This window comes from Cololabis saira, chromosome 1 (genome assembly GCF_033807715.1).
Source record: "Cololabis saira isolate AMF1-May2022 chromosome 1, fColSai1.1, whole genome shotgun sequence".
NCBI lineage: Eukaryota > Metazoa > Chordata > Actinopteri > Beloniformes > Belonidae > Cololabis > Cololabis saira.
This window is the reverse complement of record NC_084587.1, coordinates 18,580,935-18,602,229: the sequence shown is the minus strand read 5'-3', so window position 1 is coordinate 18,602,229 and position 21,295 is coordinate 18,580,935. Positions and strand designations below refer to the sequence as shown.

Here is a 21,295-nt window from a genome sequence, read left to right as displayed (position 1 = left end):
CTAAGTAGTTTTGAGCGCAGGAAGAATATTCGCTGATGCCGTTGGCCTACATCTAAATAAATAGCTATTTTAAGCCTCTGTGAAGACTTGAAAGTGTCTTTTCACCCAAGTAATGTATTACCTGGAGTCCTAATAGAGAAACTGAAATGATTTTAACTTTGTAAGTGCACAGAAAGTTTATTAAAAGGACTGTTAGACACTTTTCTGCAGTTGTAGTGTCCTGGGATAGAAATGATGGACTCTTTAACTGATGTTCTGGAGTTTATTAAGTTCCTTCACACCGCAAGAGCTGCAGTAAACATATTAATTTTACCACGCACTTCAAACAAACATTTACAAACATGATGTTCATTGATGAAATAACCTTTTTCTTCTCTAACTGAAGCACTATAACAAAAATCTGTTGTAAATCTCTATCTTTTTAGCAAAGCACATAGACACACGCAGCAGCAGCCAAAAAACCAACAAAAAACGCAAATTGCGATTCAAAATAAAAGTCCTTTTCAAAATAAAGTTCATATCATCCTTTAAAGTAAAGACAGGTGCTGAAAATAATGTAAATCATAAATATTTGTACAAAAGAAGTAACCAAATAAGGAAGTAACCAAATAAAGACAATTGGTCCTTTACAACAGTCATAATATTTTGCTGCACATGTTCTGTTGTATGTGAGCAATGCAAGGCTTTGCTCACAAATTTCTCACTGTCAACCTTTTTCAGAGCAGTCGTTTGCAGGAAAAACACAGGTGTCCCTGTTTTTAATGAATTAGGTTTCAGTTTAGCGCCCCGATGAGCCAAGACGGAGAGCAAGACTGCACAGCGCACAAGTACTCATAATTTGTTTACCCAAAAGGATCGCAGCCCATTTTAATATTTAGAATTGCGTCTATGTGTTTCCTGCTGCTAAAATTTCCAAAATATCTGCCAATGAAATGAAAAACTCTGTTCTTTCATCTGGAGCAGTGGGCATTTGGAAAAGGGTGACGAGTCGAAGATTGTGCTGGAAGTGAAAACAAGCAGGCCGGTTGGATTGAAACGGCTGGATCAGTCATGTATTTCTCTGCGATGCTGCTGTCATCTCAGCGCCGCCACATTATTAGAGTGAAATGGGGGCAGCGGGGGGATGTCTGGAGCCATTCCCTTATGAAAAATGAAGACCAGAGTTGCAAATATTTGAGTTTAAAATGTTCGTCTGAAAACTGTGTGATGAAATGTCAGGAAATTTCAGTCACTGCATAAAGATTTGATCATACTCTCTCCTCCGTAATCCAACATAAAGCCTGTGCCAGATCCATACGTGGAGCTCGGTGATCCGCTGTCGCGACCCCTGAAGGGAGACGCTAAAGAAGGAAGAAGAAGATTATTGGAAATGCCTCAACAGTATTTAGATAGCTGAATATTACAGAGACGGTCAAATGCAAAAAGAACTGACTCGTGTACTACGAAAAAAATAGTTTCCTCAGAGGGCTGAGAACCGTCTATGCTCTCCTTACAGACACTAGACTTAAAACCCCAGCAGGTTGGAAAAAACCTTTGCTCTGGAGAAGAAAAATAATCCTCTTACAGGGCTATCTTTTGGTCATAATGTTCTAAAACCGCAACATGTACTCAGATAATATTTGAACGCATAACAATAAAACACAGCATATATTTAACGGAATAGGCCTTTTCGACCAAAGTGGTTCTGGTGAAGAACCCAAGTCAGGTACATAAGCAGAGGTCCAGGCAGGGACAGAGAAAGGACAGTTAGGCTAATAGTGATGAGTAAAATCATAAAGCGACTGATGTCTGAATCTTGGTCGATCGATCTTTAATCTTCTTTAAAACGTCGAGTCTGCTCCGAGCAGCTCCTCCTTTCCGAGGTAAACATCATCTTCTTCTTATACTGCTGCAATTGGCACTTTTCCATCTTGGCACCAGTTTTTTTGTTTTTTTTGACCGCCGGCTACGAAGAAAGCGCTGACTCTGTGCCAAAGGGCTAGATGCAAGAACCGCTACATCACGGTAGACCGAACTAAAAGACTAAATAAAAACAACAAAATGCTGTTGATGATGATGGTGGAAAGTTGAATTTAAGTCAATTCCGGACTCCAAACTAGATTTTTAGGGCCAGCATCAGTGTTTGCATACCGAAATTCGATTTCCATTATTGTTGTTGTTCTGCAGGATTTTGCTCTCCTTTCACGAATTTCCTGATTCTGCTTTGGTGAGGAAATAAATGATGTAGGGGTCCTGGTTCTGCCAGTTCTTACGATAACCTGTTTGGAACCAGTCTAGCACCAGAACTAGCGCCTCTGCATCTGCAGTTGACAAGTTGGGTCCAAGTTGGGTCCAATCCCTTGCACCACTCGTTTTAACGGGGATCCAGACAGACCCGTGCAGACATCAGACAGCAAAGTAGGACGCAGATACTGTAGTAGCAAAAGCAGCAAAGGTTTTTGTGTAACGGAATATGTTTTTATTGTGTTTTCCCGTGAGACTGTGGCTCTTCTGACATCATATTTGCGGTAAAGTGATCAAGATAGACCCTTGTTTAAAAAAATATTTGTTCTCATTGCTTTCACCAAAATGTATGTGTAACATGGCTGAAATATGAAAGTTTCAAACTGGGAGCCGACTATCGATTTTTTAATTTTTTAATCTTGATTATTCAAAAGATTCAGATTCAGATTGTTAACTCGTGATTAATCGCAATTAATCGCACAATTATATTTTGTTTAATGCTCTGTTTACCTTAAAGGGCTTTCTTTTGATAGGCATGTATTCTGGCTTTAAACAAATGGTTGTTGTATTGTTATACGTCAAAAACGTGTGCTGAAAGTCGGGAGAGGCCAAACTTTGGTTCAACAAACAACAACTGATGTTGATTTTGTTGGCATTGATATTGAGAGTGTTGCGGCTTGACAAAGTGCTCTTGACAAGGTGCTCTTTGGAAAACTTGAGGTGTGAAGTTATGAATACCTTCATGGTAGAGATGTTTTCCAGTTCCCGTACCTGTTGCTTATGGGTTCTCTTATCTCATTGATGATTTTGGGTTGTGTCTTGGCTGGACACCTTCTTCTAAGAAGCCTATTTATATTATCGTCTCCATTTACGGTCAATTTTTCTTATTTGGTGTTCAGACCCGGTGTTCTGCCAATCCTTGCTACCTGCCGAGAAATGCTACTTTGTGGTTCTGCGCATGCGCACAGTCGATTTTCAAAGTTTGCATCATTTCTTGCATGATGTAAATTTGATAATATGGCATGTTGAGTATTTGATCCTTCAAAATAAACTACCCATGACATGAATTGCATTACACTTTGTGAACATTATACGATAAATAGAAAAAAAAAACAATTCTATCAATTTATTTGATATTCATTCAGTCATTGGCCTTTATTTAACCAGGCAGGTCATTAATAACACATTCTTATTTACAATGACGGCCTGGCAAGAGACAAGGATCACTTGGGGGGAAAAGGAAGTGGTTTAGGGAGTAAAACACAGTAAAATTGTAGCTCTACTATGGTAGAAAACCATTAGGTAGCATTTCAAGGCAAAGCAGCAAAAAATGGCAGCCATGGGACAACCAGGGAAAAGAGGAAGTAACTTTTAAAAACCAGATCTTAAAAGTTTGAAAGTAAAGTAGTTTATTTTCCAGTTTGTAGTAGTTTCTGTAAACAAAACCAAAAGAAACCAAAAAAAGAAAAGGCCCAAATTAACCAAGAGTCAAACACAGTCTTACGACTAAAGCACTGAATAACACAATAACACATAGGTCAGGCCTATCTATCAGAGCTGTAATCCAAACTCTTAAACAACAAACCAAGTGGCTGCAAACCAGGAACAGTAAGAGAAAAAAAAAGACCACAATAAAAGAAACAACCTAACTAGGTCACGTCGAAGCAAGTTTACTAAAGACACAACAGCAAGTCAACCTGGCAATACCCCTCAACAAGGCAAGCTGTTCACACAGAGACACAGCTGAGGGGATGTTCCTGTTTAAATGGTGAAGCCTCTTCAGAGATTGGAGGAGCCCAAACTTGCAGATCCCATCAGCTCTGCTGTAACAGGAAGTGATCCAGGAGGAGGCAATGGAGCCCGCAGGCAGGAAACTGCAACTAAACAATGAAAAAAAGGACAAGGCCACTGGCCGTAACACTCGGTCGATGCTTATTTATTTATATAGATTTCCTTTCCCTTCGTTGGTTTATTAGTTTATAGGTTCGATTAGCTTTTCTTCCAGCATTGCGGATGCTTTAATCATGTGATCAACAGATAAATGAGAGAGTACAACCACTTGTGTGTTTTTCTATTATTGTGAATCAGATGAAGATCAGATTGCATTTTATGGCAGATTAATGCAGGAAACCCAGTACAGTCCACCAAGTTTACATATTTCTTTCTTGCTGCTATCGGCCACCACTGAGGCTGGATCTGTCATATGTGCTTCTTGTGGTTTTAACGTAAATAAAGTTGCAGCTTGACCTTTCAGGCTGAAGGATTGAGTAAAGAGCACAGTTCGTGTTTAGCCTTTTGTTACAGTACAAACGCTTCGGGCAAGATGCCCTTTTGCAGCATTCATTTGCAGTAAAAATGTAGTAAACCAAAGAGACTTCTAGCTTGACGGTGAGAGGAGATTGTTTCTACACTTTTAATAGCGTAGCGACAGTAACTTTAAACGGGGGAGTGGGAGGAGGAGAGAGGCATTCCCGACTTCAGACAACTTCAATTATTCATAACCTTAGAGTTAATTTGGGAGAAGGCGAAAGCCGGATCTGGGGTTCAATCAGACGAGCGATGAGTTATCGGAGCATGGTGAATATTAATTCAGCGAAGAAAGGCGTGCAGGATCGAGCTCGTGCCCATTAATAAGTCGTTAGACACCTGAGAGTGAAACGCTGGTACGGTTAGGAGAGTCTTCACTCAAAACCCAAGAGTTTTTTCTGGAGCGACGCTCCAACGCTCCACATGGTCAGTTCTTCATCAAGGAAGGAGTATGGAGTGAAAATAAGGAGTGAAATAAGAAACAGGGGATTTCAAGCAACTAGAAGAGAATAATGATGGTGGAGGACAAATGAGAAAATGAAAAAGTGACTGTAACCGTGTTTGCTTGTACAGTATCTCTTCCGGCACCCTTCCTCCCATCTTCACTCCTCTGTTCTCACTTGAAGAACTGAAGTGACGCATGGTGTTAAGCCGCTTCCCTCCTTCTAACCAAAGCCTAATGCATTTCCCTTAAATATTTCAACGTGTTTCTCCTCTGTTCTGCGAGGTTGAGTTCAGGCCCCCCCCCCCTCGGCTGTCACGGCGCCGCCAATAAAAAAGACAAAAAAAAAGGAAACCTCTCTAGAAATCTGATGCGTCAGCGACTCCGGAGAGCTGCATTAAAAAGGTGGAGAGACGAGTGGATCTGGGGGGATACAGATAACAGATGCACCGGTTCCATGTTATTGGAGATGCACCGAACAGCGAATGTGTGTCATGCGGCTGTGTGTTCGTTCTCCTGCATTTCCTGCAGAGATTTAGAGCAGCGGGCTGTCTGATGCAATAAGATGCAAACTTTAAGTGGTGTTTTTTTTTCTTCAGATGTTTAAAATATGGTCCGACAGGCATCCCTGTGAGGCGAACACACACGGGGCAGTGAGCAAAGCTGGTCAACGCATTGAAACAACACCTGAACGACACATTTTTCCCAATTTATGAAGCGTTATGTAAGACTGTGGATGTCTGTGCGTGTTTCCTGCAGCAGCATCAGCACCAAATCTTCATGGTTCAATGATTTCAGCTCCTCATATTGGTCAGTCCTCCCTGCTCCTTCACTTCCTCTCCGTCCTCCCTCCATCATTATGCTCCATGGCAGCCGCTGTCGTAGGGATGGACCTTGAGGAAATTAAAGATCCTTGCTGCTTTGTCCAACCGTCCTCCCCCCCATGAATGTGTAGCCGTCAATAATCATGTCCAGACGCGTCTGCACACAAAAAACGTGCAGATATCTTCCCACGCAATTAAAAAGCATGAAGACTGAGCTCAGACGGCGTTTTCATTAACCCGGAGGTCCCGGCGCTGAAAGTGCCGGCTTTCGTGCGTCATCGTGATTGATGTCATGAAAATGAATACTTAAAATGCTCCTCGTTCTCATTACCGTTCCAGCTGCAGGACCAGCAACCGGAAGAGCCTCATCCTGACCAGTACGTCCCCGACGCTGCCGAGGCCGCACTCGCCACTGCCCGGACACATAGGTCAGTGTTATAAATATCCACCTCCCGGAATAATGGGGTCAGACTCCGTTATTCTGAATGTCAACCCTGTTTAACGCGCTAATCGCTTTAACGACATGCTGGCTTTCACTGTCTGCAAACATCAGATTTCTCAGGGACGTAATACCTAAATAAATCTGTTTAATTGCAAAATCTCAGTGTTATAAAGATGTATGAAAGCCGCCGCCTTTGTTGCTGAAAGCTGTTACTCTTTTAATCTTTACCAACATTTTAAACCGGAGTTTCTCAGACTTTTTGAGTCCCAGACCTCCTAAACCTTTCTCCAGGATTATGCTTTTGCGTATATATATGACATATATACAGTGTTGGGGTAGTTACTCAAAAAAAGTAATCCATTACATATTACTAGTTACTTTTAAAAAAGTAATCCCTTACACTACTTAGTTACTGGTTGCTGAAAGTAACTAGTTACATTAATAGTTACATTACTTTTGAATTACTCCGCAATATCACCTGAGCTGCACCATAACTCGATTGCCAATGAACAACATCTACAGGACCGTCTCAGAAAATTTGAATATTGTGATTTTCTGTAATGCAATTACAAAAACAAAAATGTCATACATTCTGGATTCATTACAAATCAACTGAAATATTGCAAGCCTTTTATTATTTTAATATTGCTGATCGTGGTTTACAATTTAAGAAAACTCAAATATCCTATCTCAAAAAATTTGAATATTCTGGGAATCTTAATCTTAAACTGTAAACCATAATCAGCAATATTAAAATAATAAAAGGCTTGCAATATTTCAGTTGATTTGTAATGAATCCAGAATGTATGACATTTTTGTTTTTTTTAATTGCATAACAGAAAATAAAGAACTTTATCACAATATTCAAATTTTCTGAGACAGTCCTGTAGTTGGAACTTTATTACTGCAGTGCCCAGATCAGCACCAGAAGTCCCGTAAAATCTCGTAAAATCCCGTAAGATCACGTTAAAGGCTGATTTATGGTTCTGCGTTACACCAACGCAGAACTTACGGCGTAGGGTATGCGGCGACACGCACTGTACGGTGTGTGTCGCCACATACCCCTACGCCGTAGGCTCTGCGTCGATTTAACGCGGAACCATAAATCAGCCTCAAGTCAGACAAGTGTTGCAGCGCAAAGCGTGAAGACGCATGAAAGGCAAGTTTGATTTTCTTTTCTGTTCTCCCGTTCTACATGTAGCTGAAAAGCTTAAAGTAACTAAAGTAACGTATTTTTTCTTGTCTTAGAGTAACTATAACGGGATTACCCAAATTACAACTGTAACGCGTTACATTACTGCGTTACTGGCGAATGTAATCCCGTTACACCCAACACTGCATATATATGACATCACATACTCACTGCTGTGCCACATTGCTGTTGCATCGAAATGTAATTTCCGATGAAAATCCAAAATGACAAATAAAGTCTGCCTAAGTCATATTATACACCACAAATGTCCCTCTCATGTACAGCCAGTGTGAGAATCTGCTCATCAACCTCCTCTGAGCTGCGAGCAGATGGATCAGGTCTGAGATTCAACTTCCTGCAGGTGCTCTGAAAGAAGAGAATAAACACGGCTGTTGCTCCCGGCGGTCGTCTTATTGATTTTAATGCATGTACTGTTCCGCTTTATAATATTCTCCTTTTTCGTATGTATTTTTATTAGGAAGCAGTCCGCTGGACAGCCCGCGCAACTTCTCGCCCAGTGGACCTGCCCACTTCTCCTTCGCCTCCTCTCGAAGGTTGGAAACCTTTCTTTCTTTTTATTTTATTCATATGATAAGAAGTTGCACCTGCCTCAACAGTGCAAGGGGCTCAAGGGTTTGATTTCAAGGCAGAGAAGCTCAAACTCCTCAGGGATTGCACCCCCTCAGTCACACATACATATGCAGAGAGAAAGCCGCCTTTGTGTTCTCGTTCCGCTCCCACCGGGTCCGTGTGACAGAGAGGCCCGACAGCAGGCCGACACAGCCAGAGTCCGCCGAGGTGTGAGGACCGAGCTCCTCATCGCTCTCTCAGAGGAAGTGCCAGACCCTGGGAGGGTCGGGGGAGGCGAACAACCCATGAATTACTTTAGCCGCTTGTGGTTTGAGTTGTGAACCCGAAATAGAAATGGAAAGTAAAGGAGAGCTGCACTCTTGACTCTGACTGTGTCTGAAGCGTATGTTTTTGTTTTGTTTTTCTGTCAGGGCTGATGGTCGTAGATGGTCTTTGGCCTCTCTGCCTTCCTCAGGATATGGAACCAACACCCCCAGTTCAACGGTAGGTCCGATGTTGCTGCTTCATCTCAAATATCTCAATCAGCATTTTGCTCCATCTTGTCTCAGCTATGGGATAAAAGATACTGGATGGGTAAAAAATAGACCCATATTTAACTCTTCTGATAAAGATGGGTCTGTTTTCATACCACAAGGCATCGCCACGCCCCGCTACAAACACATTCAGAAAGCAATTACCTCAAGATGTTGTATTTATGCACGCTTGAATTAATTGTTTAATAAGATTACGGCGTGGCTATTGGCTGGATCAGTGATCACAAACGTGCGTTTAATTAAAAAAGAAGGGCGAAAAAACATCAAATGTTGGCCATAAACCATTCAGTTCTGCAGAAACTAACGTTAGACGCCCTCTGAGGATTTTTTTTTTTTTTTTTTTTTTTTTTTAATTTGCCTTTATTTATACAAAATAATCCCACTGAGACTTCATTGGGTCTCATTTACAAGAGAGACGTGTTTTAGGTAGGCAGCAGCAAAACACAAAGTTACAGACTAACTGAATGTACAAGACACAAAAACAAAACAGGAACATATTAATAATAATAACTAATACATTTATCATTTTAATCCAGATATGGGTGTCTTTTCCAGAGTTTTTCCATAAGTTGGTTATGAGAGACAGCAGCATCTCTCCAACGTCTGAGGGATATAGTTTAAATAGGTGGGAAAATGGTAAGTTTTACTGTTTTAAGTTATTATTATTATTTTTTTTTTGTTTTGGATCAACGTGCAACTGTCCAAAAAGGGAATTGTGTGCATAAACATTGTACTGAGAAATCCACTGAAGATTGACCTTGCTCCTCGCTGCAGACACGGTCCGCTCGTCTGCAGCAGCTGCGGGTGGAGGGTGTCTTCGACTGGCCATTTCCAAACGTTTCAACTGAGAACCGTCTCATTTTCAGCCACATCAAGCACCTTTTGCTCAACCTGACAGAAGCTCAAACTCCCTGATGCTCTCATAATGTTTAAATCTCCAGGTCTCGACAGCACTGTGCCGCCAGATGTTGTAGATAAAACGATCGAGGTTATTTCAAAGTCTAGACCTGGAATAGAGGACGGCTGTACTCTTTTGGATATATTTTTAAAATAAATATTTTTCAGTTAAGCTATTAATTGATTCATTGATTTCCAGCTTTCCCCCTCAGCCTGTTTAGGGTCACCAGGGGTGGGGGGTTTTAACCGCCTGCCTCCAGTTGGGAGGTGGGGTAACCCTGGACCAGAAACTGCACATGACAGCTTGCAGTGAAGACTTCAAATGCTTTCTTAGTGATGAAACGCTTGAGTTCAGGCATACAGGCCTTTGTCTAACCGGTCCTTATTTACACATATATTCATACATGTAGATATTATAACTTAAAGGGGACCTATTATGAAAAACACGTTTTCTCTTGCTTTAACATATATAAAGTGGTCTCCCCTCAGCCTGCCAACTCAGAGAAGGAGGAAAGCAACCAAATTCTGCAGTGTCTGTACAGCCGCCCGGATGAGCCGTCCAGTGTGATGTGGCTTCTACGAGCCGTTCAGATTCTGCTCCCGTCGTTACGTAACCAAAATGCAATTTGCATAGGTTGGCCTCCGATGCGTGAAACCACGCCCACAACTAACTCTGCCGGCCGGAGCTTCTGCCATTTTTTCTTAGCGGTGTATCGCGTCATTCAGGCAGCCAATCAGCACAGAGCCTCATTATCATAGCCCCGCCCACTCAGAATCCCGCATAGATAATGAGGTTAGAGATGGGATGATAAAGACATGGCTCAGAGGCTGAATTTCTAATTTATTTAGCAAAAAAAAATCAAAAGCTTGTTTTTAAGACATTTAAGGCCTGTTTAAAATAGGTACTATGCCATAATAGGTCCCCTTTAATCCCCCTTCACAGAACAGAAGCCTTGTGGTCGAAGCTCTTTAAACAGACCTCCGGATGAGGTGTGGTACTTGAATAAGCAGAAAGGTGGAAGTGAGCTTGACCCTGCTGCTCGTGATGCCGGCCCGAGCCAGCTTCCCAAAGGGGTCACCTCACCTGAAACGGCTCCACCTGGGAAGCTCGTCGTCACCTCTGCACCTCTTTTCAGTGGCTGGAGCTTGCTAATCAGAATTCCACCGTTCCGCATCTCAGAGGGAAATGTCTTTCTTAAATCTGGTTAGTTATCAGTTAATTTCACTTTAGACTCATTGATGTTCGCTCTAACTCAAAAGAGTTTCATCTTACATCCAGAAGATGTAGTTTAGTGTAGCTGTATATGTAGCTGTATATCACCTTAGTGATGTGAACTATCTGATCCCAGATCTGATCCCAGCCTCCTCATGTTAAAAAGCACCGTTTAAGATTGAACATGAATGTTTTGGACTCACCTGGTTACGGTTGTTGAGGTCATGTCCATCATGTGATGGACACTCCAAGTTAATATAGATGGCCTGTCTTATTCTGGGCACATTACCCCCAAAAAGGTTTACACAATTCCCTAAGGTGTTAATGACATATTTCAGTCAACAGTCCACTTATTGTGCGTGTGTGTGTGTGTGGGCGTGTGAGTGTATGCACATGTGTATGAGTGTGAGTGAGGGTGTGTGTATGCGTGGGGGGTGGGGGGTGGGGTCGTATGGGATGTTTTAAATTGTACTTTTGATTGTTATTTTATTTTGTATGTAAAGCACCATGAGTTGCATTTACACTGCATGAGTTGGTGCTATATAAATAAATAAAGTTTAACATACTCCAACATGCACCTTTTTTCAAACATGTTTTTTCAGCTTTACTGCAGCTGGTTTGAGAAAGTAAAGTCAGCATCTTTGAACTTTCCTCTTTAGAGGTCCAGCAGATGCAGCATGATGTGAAACTGGGGTTTCCTACTCGATCTGGGTCTGTGATGTCACAACACGCTCCGAGATGCAACTGCTCACTCTATGACACATTTTAAGACTTGCAAGTTTTTTTTTTTTTTTGGTTTTCAGTGTTGTGTTATTTCAAGGTTAAAATCAAAAGTGGCAGTGATAGCTCAGGTAGTGGCGACACATCTGGACATTTTTTGATTCTTTAAGTGGTTATAAAAGAAGAATAAATCACAAAAAGAGCACGTATGTTTTCTTGTTAACATACATTCTTAGAGGTTAGCATTAACACTGAGGAGCGTCTGCTGTGTTTCGTTATTGCAGCAGCGACTGCACTTTGTCCCCTCTCGAATGTAGGACAGAGCTGACTAAGTGTGTCCTTGTAACACAAAACTTGTAGCTATCAAACGACACACCAGACGATTCCCCTTCCCTCACCACGAGCCTGAAAGTGAGGATCAAACGGGATCAAATGCTTTCATCTCCGGTTTTACCAGCGAAACAAAGGACACAAAAAGACACAAAGGAGGCAGATCCGTGTTTTTTTTTCTTCCGCTAAATAATTTAGCTTTATTCGTAATTAACTTGTGCATTAGATTTCTCAGATTTTTCTACAGAGGATTTGGACTTCGTACTATTTCAACATCATCCACAATATGTCTTTAATTCTAAGATTTAATGTATATATTTTGCAGTTGTGTTGAATTCACGTTCTGAAGTCGCATCTATTCTTTGGCTTTGAGATAAAAACACACCGCGTTTGGAGCTAACACTACTGGGTTCTCTGACTCTGTCTCAGGCAATCATTTAAAAGCTCCCGAGTAACAAGAACATGCATCTCATGTGAAGCAGAACTAAAAATAACAAATCAGTTGCTAAGATATGTTTGACCTGATTCATCTGCAACCTAAAACTTGGCTTGTCGGTTGCATAAAAGTGCTTCATCAAATTAAATGTTAAATGTCTTATTCTTTCTTTTTGAATGCAAACTGTTCCTCTGTCCATCACGTGATCCCCAGGGAGGAAGTAACGGATGATGTTGACCACCAGCTGAGGCAAATTAAAGACACTGTAGATAGAAATAAAACCCGATTGGAAGCTAAAAAGAAACAACTGCAATGTTCATTTTTTAGCAGAGGAAGAATTGTGCAGCATTAGTAAATTCTCAGAAAAAATGAACACTTCAAGGCCCATTTGGTAAATTGTCCACTCGGGAAATGAAGCCTAATGTGTGTGATGCTCAGGTTGAGGTGTCGACGTGTAATCCTGTGCATTTCGGTACTCTCCTGAACCCATCACCTCTTCCGGATCCGTCTGAATTTCACCCCTGATTTCCCCCACTGACCACCTCTCATGCATCCCTCCACTGCTGCACATTGCCTGTCTGCAAGGTACACCAGCGATCTCTTTTAACCGGGAGATGACTGTAAAGATTGGTGCTCTGTCTCCATACTCCTCACCTCCATCTCCGTGACTGCTTTACGGGTTCTCGCATGGCCCATTACTCCCCTGATTAGTTGCAGCAGCATATGAAACAGAGCAGATGAGAGGGAGGAAGTGTGCGAGGGGGATTCTCGTACGTGGAAAGACAGTAAAAGTTGAGTTCATGCAAAATTCTGCAGGATCAGTGTGAAATGGGAGTAGTTTTAAGCAGAAGAGCAACAGTCCTCGAGACTGAGGGGGAGAATATGAAGCAGCGTTTCACTGCAGGAGAGCAGTGCATGAATGTGCAAAAAGAGGCACTTCATGAAGTGATTTGAAGAACCTTCCAGTTATAAGAAAACTATGAGAGTGCTAAAGCATTTATTATTTTATTAGTTTCAAATCATTTATCATTCAGACTAGATAAATGTTCTCAAATGGCATTGAAAAGAGGCAAAATCATCACAATTGAAAGAGTTTATCTACCACTGAACAGTCGGCAGGTGTTCAGAATCGCTAAAACTAAGCTACAACCAAATGGCAACTAGCACGAAGCGGCCGAACCAGGTATCTATAAAAGACTGAAGGTCAATCCTGAAGAGTCGTCCAAGTGGGAAAGAGAAAGTCCATCAAACCATATGTCCTGATGGTAATAAGGTACCTTGTAGGGCTGGGCGATATGGACCAAAAGTCATATCTCGATATTTTGTAGCTAAATGGCGATACTCGATATATATCTCGATATTTTTTCTGTGCCTTAATTGGGTTTCCCCCAAAGCATTATAGCATAGCATCTCTGTTAGCTTAATTTTTTTCTGAGGCAAACCCTTAAAAAAACAATCAGTTTTAATACAAAGCCTCGTGCCAAATGTCACACAGGTTCCTTTTATTAACAGAGGTCTGCACAATATCAAGATGTATAAAACAAATGAAATAAAAATAAACTGCCTGCATATATAGAATAAAAATGTTTCTTGAATAAAATAAAACAAATATCCCTTTCCTGCATAACAATTAAATTAAAATACACTGTGCAATTAATACGATGTAGACAGTAACAGGCAGACTTTTCCACTGAGGTTGACAGTTGTGCAAATAACAAAACATTTGTGCAAATCTCAAATAAAACATTCAAGCCAATTTGTCATAAAATAAGCTATATCAAAATCATTTAAAAAAAAATGTAAAAAAAAATTATTATTATTATTTTTTTTTTAAATCGATATAAACGATATTGTCACGTACCATATCGTGTTTGAAAATATATCGATATATATTAAAATCTCGATATATCGCCCAGCCCTACTTGTTGGTATGATAACCTGCCCACAGGGGGAGATGGACGAGGTCGAGACAAGAAGACTCCTCATAATGCATGGAGAGGGTCACTGAAGTCCGGAAATACTAACAAAACCACAATCAAGGGGGAAATAACACACGTCCAGAATGTGCAAGATAACCAATGGTAGGTAAACGTATAAGGCAGTGGAAACCCAGAGAGGATTCAGTTTAATTTAGTTCAATGAAGTCAATAAAAGTAGTTAAATCTACAAAGGGAAATATTACACTGAGGATGAGGAGAGAGAGAATACGGCATCATGACTGTGGTTGAAGGAACGCTTGATATTGAGAAGCTCTGCCAATAGATAGAAAAGGCTGGTGTGAAAGATAACACCGGTTAAGGTCCTGCCCCTGAAGACACATTGGACATTTTGGCTCTGAGCACAAGACGTCTGCCACACCACACCCAGGCAGGTATGGCAAGCATGGAACGCCAGGACCCAGAAGCCGAGTTGATGATAGCACAAAGATCCTGTAGGACATGGCGGTCAACAAACTCCCCCCCAAAAAAACAAACAGTGGTGATAGAAACAAAAAATTACCCAGCATTAAGTTAAAAGTGAAGACCAACGTGCATGGTGCCGGTGGTAGCTTGAGCTCCCGGGAACGGAATACTCAGTGTGGGAGGTCTTTGTCCAGAAGAGCGCGGTCTGAGGAAGAGCTACATCGTAGGACCTTCAAACTCCCAGACATCTAGTCGAGGAACCAAGGTGGAAGGGGCAAAAGCAAACATAGATGAGTCTAGAGTCAAATCAAATCAAATCAAATCAAATCAAACTTTATTTATATAGCACTTTTCCTACAAATAATGAAACACAAAGTGCTTAACAGAAAAAAAAAACAAATAAACATAAAACTTATTAATGTCCCCCCCCCCCCCCCCCCCCCCCCCCTCCCCCTCCCACTATTGGAGGATTGACACGACTACTAACTATTCCCAAAGTCCTCTAATAGAATAAGCAGCCTCTAACACCCCCCTCCACCTCAGAAAAGTCTGATGAATAGTAATGTTACTGATTTACATAGTACTTAATTTGTAGATGAAACGTGAATTTTAAATATTAAACATACACACAATTATCTCAATTATCCGAGTCTGAGACATGGCGAGGCCGAGAGACCAGAGACCAGAGACCAAGACAAGACCAAGACCAGAGACTGTCGAGGCCGTGACAAGACCAAGATCACAAAAAAGTGTAGGAAAGAACAATGTTGCATAAATGCATAAACAACACTGTAAATCCTCTTCGGTGTCTTTAGTCAGAGGTTTCTATAGATCTGCGACAATACCTTTCAGTACAGGAGCTCAAACTGACCCATAGCTCCGACCTTCTACAATGACATTTTAGAGTGCCTATAATATTGAGTGATTAAAGTCATTTAGTGCAAATAAATATATATATATATATATATATATATATATATATATATATATATATATATATATATATATATATATATATATATATAAATATATACGTATATATACATACATATTCTTCCTTTGGGGTGTTACTGGATAGAATAGTTACGGAAAGTGGAAAATGTGTGTTTTTTAAGCTTTGTTCTGAAGCAGCATTTGGGATTAAGTCCCATGTGAGGAAAACCTAAAACCGCTTAAGTGAAAGCATCCGCATCAGCATGAAAAGGGCAGGACAGACTCAAATCATTTTTCATCCGTGGCAACCATCATATCCGATTACCAGTCGCTGACATTCTCCGTGTCCAAGCAGCTTCCTAATTGATTCTGTTGATTGGACTTTCTCAGCCACATCACTTCAGTGCTTCTTTGGACCTGAATGAAGTTTCTTAATGGATTTTTAATAGAAGAAATCGTTATGTGGCCAAAACCGAGCGCGGTGTCCCGCCGGGAGATGTGTTCATTAAACCTCTCATTGATCCAGGCGCCATTTTTCCTATCCTGAGTGGAGGGAAAGTCTTTTGTTTAAGACGGAACGGGGCCACGCTCACCCCCTCTGGCGTGAAATACTTAAAGCAGTAGCTAACTTTTACTTTGAGATTTTTTTTTTTTCATTTTTCTTTCAGTCTTTTAACTCTTATTCTTTTTAAAGTCTTGTATTATTCTGTTTTGTCCTCCCACACAAACCCCTTCTGGGTATTTTTTCATGTTTCTCCACCTCTCTTTTCCTCCTTGTTCTTTTAACTTACTTGCTGGTTGTTTTGATTCTTTCTGCCCACTCACATCATAGTACACCTTCTCTTCTCTTCTCTTCTCTTCTCTTCTCTTCTCTTCTCTTCTCTTCTCTTCTCTTCTCTTCTCTTCTCTTCTCTTCTCTTCTCTTCTCTTCTCAGACACAGCGGGTCACTTTCTAACACCCTCTCTTTGTTCCCGTCTCTCCAGTCATCCAGCTCGTCTCAGGAGCGTCTGCATCAGCTGCCCTTCCAGCCAACCATGGACGAGTTGCACTTCCTGTCCAAGCACTTTGGCAGCACAGAGAGCATCACGGACGACGACGGCGGGCGGCGCTCCCCTCACGTCCGCCCTCGCTCCAGAAGCCTCAGGTGAGGGAGCTACTAGGTCACAGTTATGGCTCAAGATATAATCAGATGCGGCCCCTCGTCCACGAGGAAGCACAATGTAAACCTCACTCTCTGATTAATCAAACTCTTTGCACTCAGCTGGTGTTTTATTCATCACTCAGCGTGGCTACATGCACATCTAAATCAAGCTATTGCCAACAATATGAGGATTAAACTGGAGTTTCCGAGAAATCCAAGTAAACATGTGCGAGAAGATAATCAATTATTGAGCGAGGTGCATTCGACTCCTCGATGCTAGGTGGCACATTTCTGTCAAATGGCACAGAATAATTCAATATAATTTAAAAAGAAAATATTTCTGGTCAGTATCTGATGTTTTCAAAATTCAACACTCCAAACATTGGAGTTGTTTTCATTCGGTTGCAGTTTACCGTTTGAGCCTCTAGATGCCGCTATATCCAAACAACTAGACCTTTAAGAACTCTCTCCATAACTGTGTTGGACTTCTTTTTCTTGTTCTTTCAGCATCACCTGTTTTCATCTTACCCTGTCTTCTGCATGTTCCTTTCTCTCACACCAACCAATATATCCTCTTTTACCACATCCACAAATCTCCTCTATTGTCTTCTGCTTTTTTCTTCTGCCTTGCAGCCCAATCTACAACATACCCCTACCATTTTGTTCACTATTCCTTCTCTTAATTTGTCCAAACCAACTCAGTCTCGCCTCTCTCACGTAGATGTTAAGTTCTCCAAGCTATAGTGAAAGGCTGGTCTCTCAAAGGACAAATTTCTGTAATGAGTAGAGGAATCGGGGCTTTCACTCGTATATTTAGAGCACTTGTATTTCTCGCCTTTTGTGAGCGTACCAGTGCTTTATTTTCTGTTGTTGCTTTTAAGGAGATAAGCCATTCGGTGTGACATGTTTAGAGCTGATGCCAAACACTCCTACACAATCTCACACAATGTCTTTGTTTTTAATGTTATTTTATGGGACTTGGAATTATTAAATAAGCAAAGTTATCTTTCCAAGCCAACTTTCCATCATTGCAGTAAATAAGTGAGTAAAAGTCAGTTAGTGACTTGAATCTTAAGCAGGCAGCCGAGGGTAGCCATTGGAGTTCAGGGAGTACCAGTGTGACATGAGCCCGATCTGGTTTGGTTGAACCTTGGATGTTCAACTGTGCATACGGGAAGATCGGTGAAAAGAGTATTTCAGTAATCAAGGCGAGTGATAACCATGGAGTGACTCAAGAGTTGTGTGGCATGTTGAGATAGATACAGCCTGATTTTTTTTTTAAATGTAATATAACACAAAGCAGCAAGTTTGGGCTACAGATACCACACTTTGTTTATGTTTATGTTTGTTTATGTTTGTTGGAGTATGATTGTCGCCGTGCCTCGTGTCCAAGACAAATTTCTCCTAAGGGAGACAATAAAGATCCATCTTATCTTACTTTCGGGGAAGGACAAGTGGTCATCGATAATGTCACCCAGATTTCTCACAACCTTGACAGGTCAAAGACAATTTGAATATAAATAATGTTCTCAATAGACGGCTTGACTTGGAACAGTTCAGATTTTGGAGAGGTTTAGCTAAATCAAATCAAATCAAATCAGATTTATTTATATATCACATTTCATATGACAAGCATAAACTCAATGTGCTAACACACATAAAAACACATAAAAAGTACAATAAAACACATAAAACACAAAAACATAAAACATGATAAAAGAGATGATGGAAATTAAAAGATATTAAAATTAAAATTATAGTACTGATTCCAACAAACTAGCTAAAAGCTTGTGAAAAAAGATATGTTTTTAATTTACTTTTAAAAGAGGCCAGTGATGAAGCAGAGCGTAGTTCATGTGGTACAGAGTTCCAGAGTGTGGGACCGTAATGACTGAATGAACCATATGCTGATTGAGAATTTATCCTGGGTATGATTAGGAGATCTTTGTTCAGAGATCTAAGGGATCTTTTCGGTACATATAAACTGAGCATGTCAGAGACATAAGAGGGGGCCAGACCATTAAAACATTTATAAACTATAAGAAGAATTTTAAAATCAATTCTTTGTTTTATTGGGAGCCAGTGGAGTTTTGATAAAATAGGAGTGATATGGTCAGAAGGTGGTGCTCCTTCGTCTTTGCAGATATATGGGTAGCAGTGACAAGATAAACCGTGCAATGTGATAGCGGGGCCCAAGGATAAGACGTATATAGCAAACATAAGGGGCCCTATGGATGAGCCATGGAGAACTCCTGTGGGAAAGCATTGAGGTATGGATGTATATAATGTAATACGTAAAGCTATACTGGTCTGAACCTCGTCATCAGTATGTTATATGCCACCCTAAAAGTGACTTTGTGACATCACAATCAAACACCCTGTTGTGGGTGTACATTGTATGATGGGGTATAGTAACTTAGATATGTTGTATGTTACTAGTACCAGCGTTTCCGATGTGACACTAGTGTAATTTTGTGGTTTCAAAGACTCTATGGTTTCATTGTCTTTCTCATTTAGCCAACTCGACCCAAACAAACATTAGTGGCAGTGGAAGTTCCCTGACATTTCAGTAGTAGCAGCTTGAGTGCGTTGTCAAATGACACTTCAGCAAGTGGAGGAGTGAGGAACCACTAACCCTGCATTTAGTGGGAAACTTGCTCTGTCACCTTCGGCACCACAATATCAGTATTTCACTCTAAAATGCTTCTTCACATATAGTATTTTTAATCACAAGGCAGGAGAAAAAAATGGGAGACCAAAGATGAGATTACTGGCTGTGGTGAAAGAGGATATGCAGTAGGTGAGTGTGGGAGGGGAAGATGCAGTAGGTGGGTAGGATGTAAAAAGGTGATCCACTGTGGTGACCCTCAAAGGAAAAGCTGAAAGAATAAGTCAAGTAAATGGCACTTCATAAAATGATGAAGACAAGCTTCATATCTTGAGGGTTTTTTTTTTGTTTTGCTAGAAAGGCACGTCATAACCCCAGTTTACTGTAAATAACCTCTGGGAGATTTCTCAGTTCTAGCAGATATCTCTTATATCTCTTAGAGATGTGACAAAAAACATTTCCTGGATCCTCATAACAACACTTAACACTGGAAAGGACACCGTTACTTCTGTTAAGTCAGCAAAGTGATGCATCAAACATACTGTGGTTTTGCAACCAGCAGTGCAAGATTAGTGAATGTGCCACCTTTTGTCAAAAAACTAAGATACTGGTTTGTTCAGTCAGACTATGACCCTAAATGCTGGAATAATGTCAATGTTTGCTTATAATCCTTTCAGTGCCCTGACCTGGACAGTGAAACCCTCTCAATGAACTGTAAGCGTTTAGCAGGAGCAACGGCAGAAAATCTCACAAACTCTTATCTAATTGCATAAAATAATAAGAAGCGGCGATGCTCAACAAAAGGGGTGTTTCATGCTTTCCGTGCACATGCAGGGTCCCCAGGCAAGATTTAGACCTTTTTTTTCTTTCTTTTTTCCATTGGACTTATTAATCAAAAGATGGAACAGAAAATAATCCAGGAGTATCTTAAAATACAAGCTGCTTCATCTTTTTTAGCTCATGTTACTTTGTACATACTGTGCTCAAAAATTGTGATTTTTATCCCTCCGTATGACCTACTGTCCTTGAAAGCTTAGGAAACCTAAGTATCCGCTGCTCAAATTAGTTTCACTTTTATTAAAGAAATATGCTCTTTTATTTTGCCAGACTTTTCACTATAGTTAATATGCATTAAGGTTCTGTTTTTACTCCTTGATCAGGACTGGGAATTACTTGGCTGCCAAGGTTGAGTTGGGGGGGTGTCCCTGAGGGTTTTTTTGATTGTTTTTTTTTTCTGAAATGTTTACACACTGATAGAAAATGATTACTTAATGCTCTCACATCAAAGCATGAAATGTTAATCCCTTTCGGAAGCAACACGGGACTAAAAAACACCAAAGCACCAATTACTGTGAGCGTCCCTGGCGAAGTCGTTGGACCGTTGGGTTTCCCGTCAAACTCTCTTTTCTTCAATTAACAGTGCGTTTTGAAAGTGAGGGTTCACAAGCTGATCTGAGGGGAAAAGGGTTGTTCTCTTTGTTTTTAAAATATTATTTTCTTTCAACTACTTCTATCGAACATTTACCAAGCGACTGATGAGAGTAAGAGAAATATCAAATAGTTAAAACCAACTTTAGGATGCTTAACCTCCTAAGACCTGGCGTCCGCACATGTGGACGTCACGTTGTCCCAAAGCAACGAGACAATTAACCATTTTATGCTCATGAATAGATCTACAAAATCAAAGGTTTTGCATTTATTATATGTTTTGTGTGTAAATGGTGTATACGGGCTGCTATAGGCAAGTAAACCTGAGCATTATAATAATAAAAAAGACAAGCGCACCAGAATGAAAGTGTTGGAGTAGATGTAGGGTATTATTCACTGCTGTTATTATATCAGTCTACCCTCTGGTGCTTTGAGCATCTCCTGGGTGCAGCAGTTTCTCGATTAGCACAAATCCCCCGTGTAAACTCTCTAACCACACCTAATGCAGACTCTCCCCGCGGCTGCAACATGCCCTGACTACACACAACACACTCCTTGTCAGTATTCAGTCTCCATGTCAAGTTCTTCAGCAGTCGCTGACCTAGATTTTATCTCAGAGCTTCATCACACTG

General features: G+C 40.8%; 1 protein-coding gene across 3 annotated transcripts in view; it reads left to right on the top strand.

The window, feature by feature from the left end:
• The window catches only part of mast1a (microtubule associated serine/threonine kinase 1a), a 130,909-nt gene that overhangs the window by 56,829 nt on the left and 52,785 nt on the right, over positions 1–21,295 (top strand). For all 3 annotated transcript variants that reach the window (XM_061716652.1, XM_061716644.1, XM_061716661.1), the window contains 4 exons: positions 6,136–6,224; positions 7,909–7,984; positions 8,432–8,504; positions 16,470–16,630. In XM_061716652.1, coding sequence (XP_061572636.1) covers positions 6,136–6,224; positions 7,909–7,984; positions 8,432–8,504; positions 16,470–16,630 — 399 coding nt within the window. The remainder of the gene's footprint in view (positions 1–6,135; positions 6,225–7,908; positions 7,985–8,431; positions 8,505–16,469; positions 16,631–21,295) is intronic.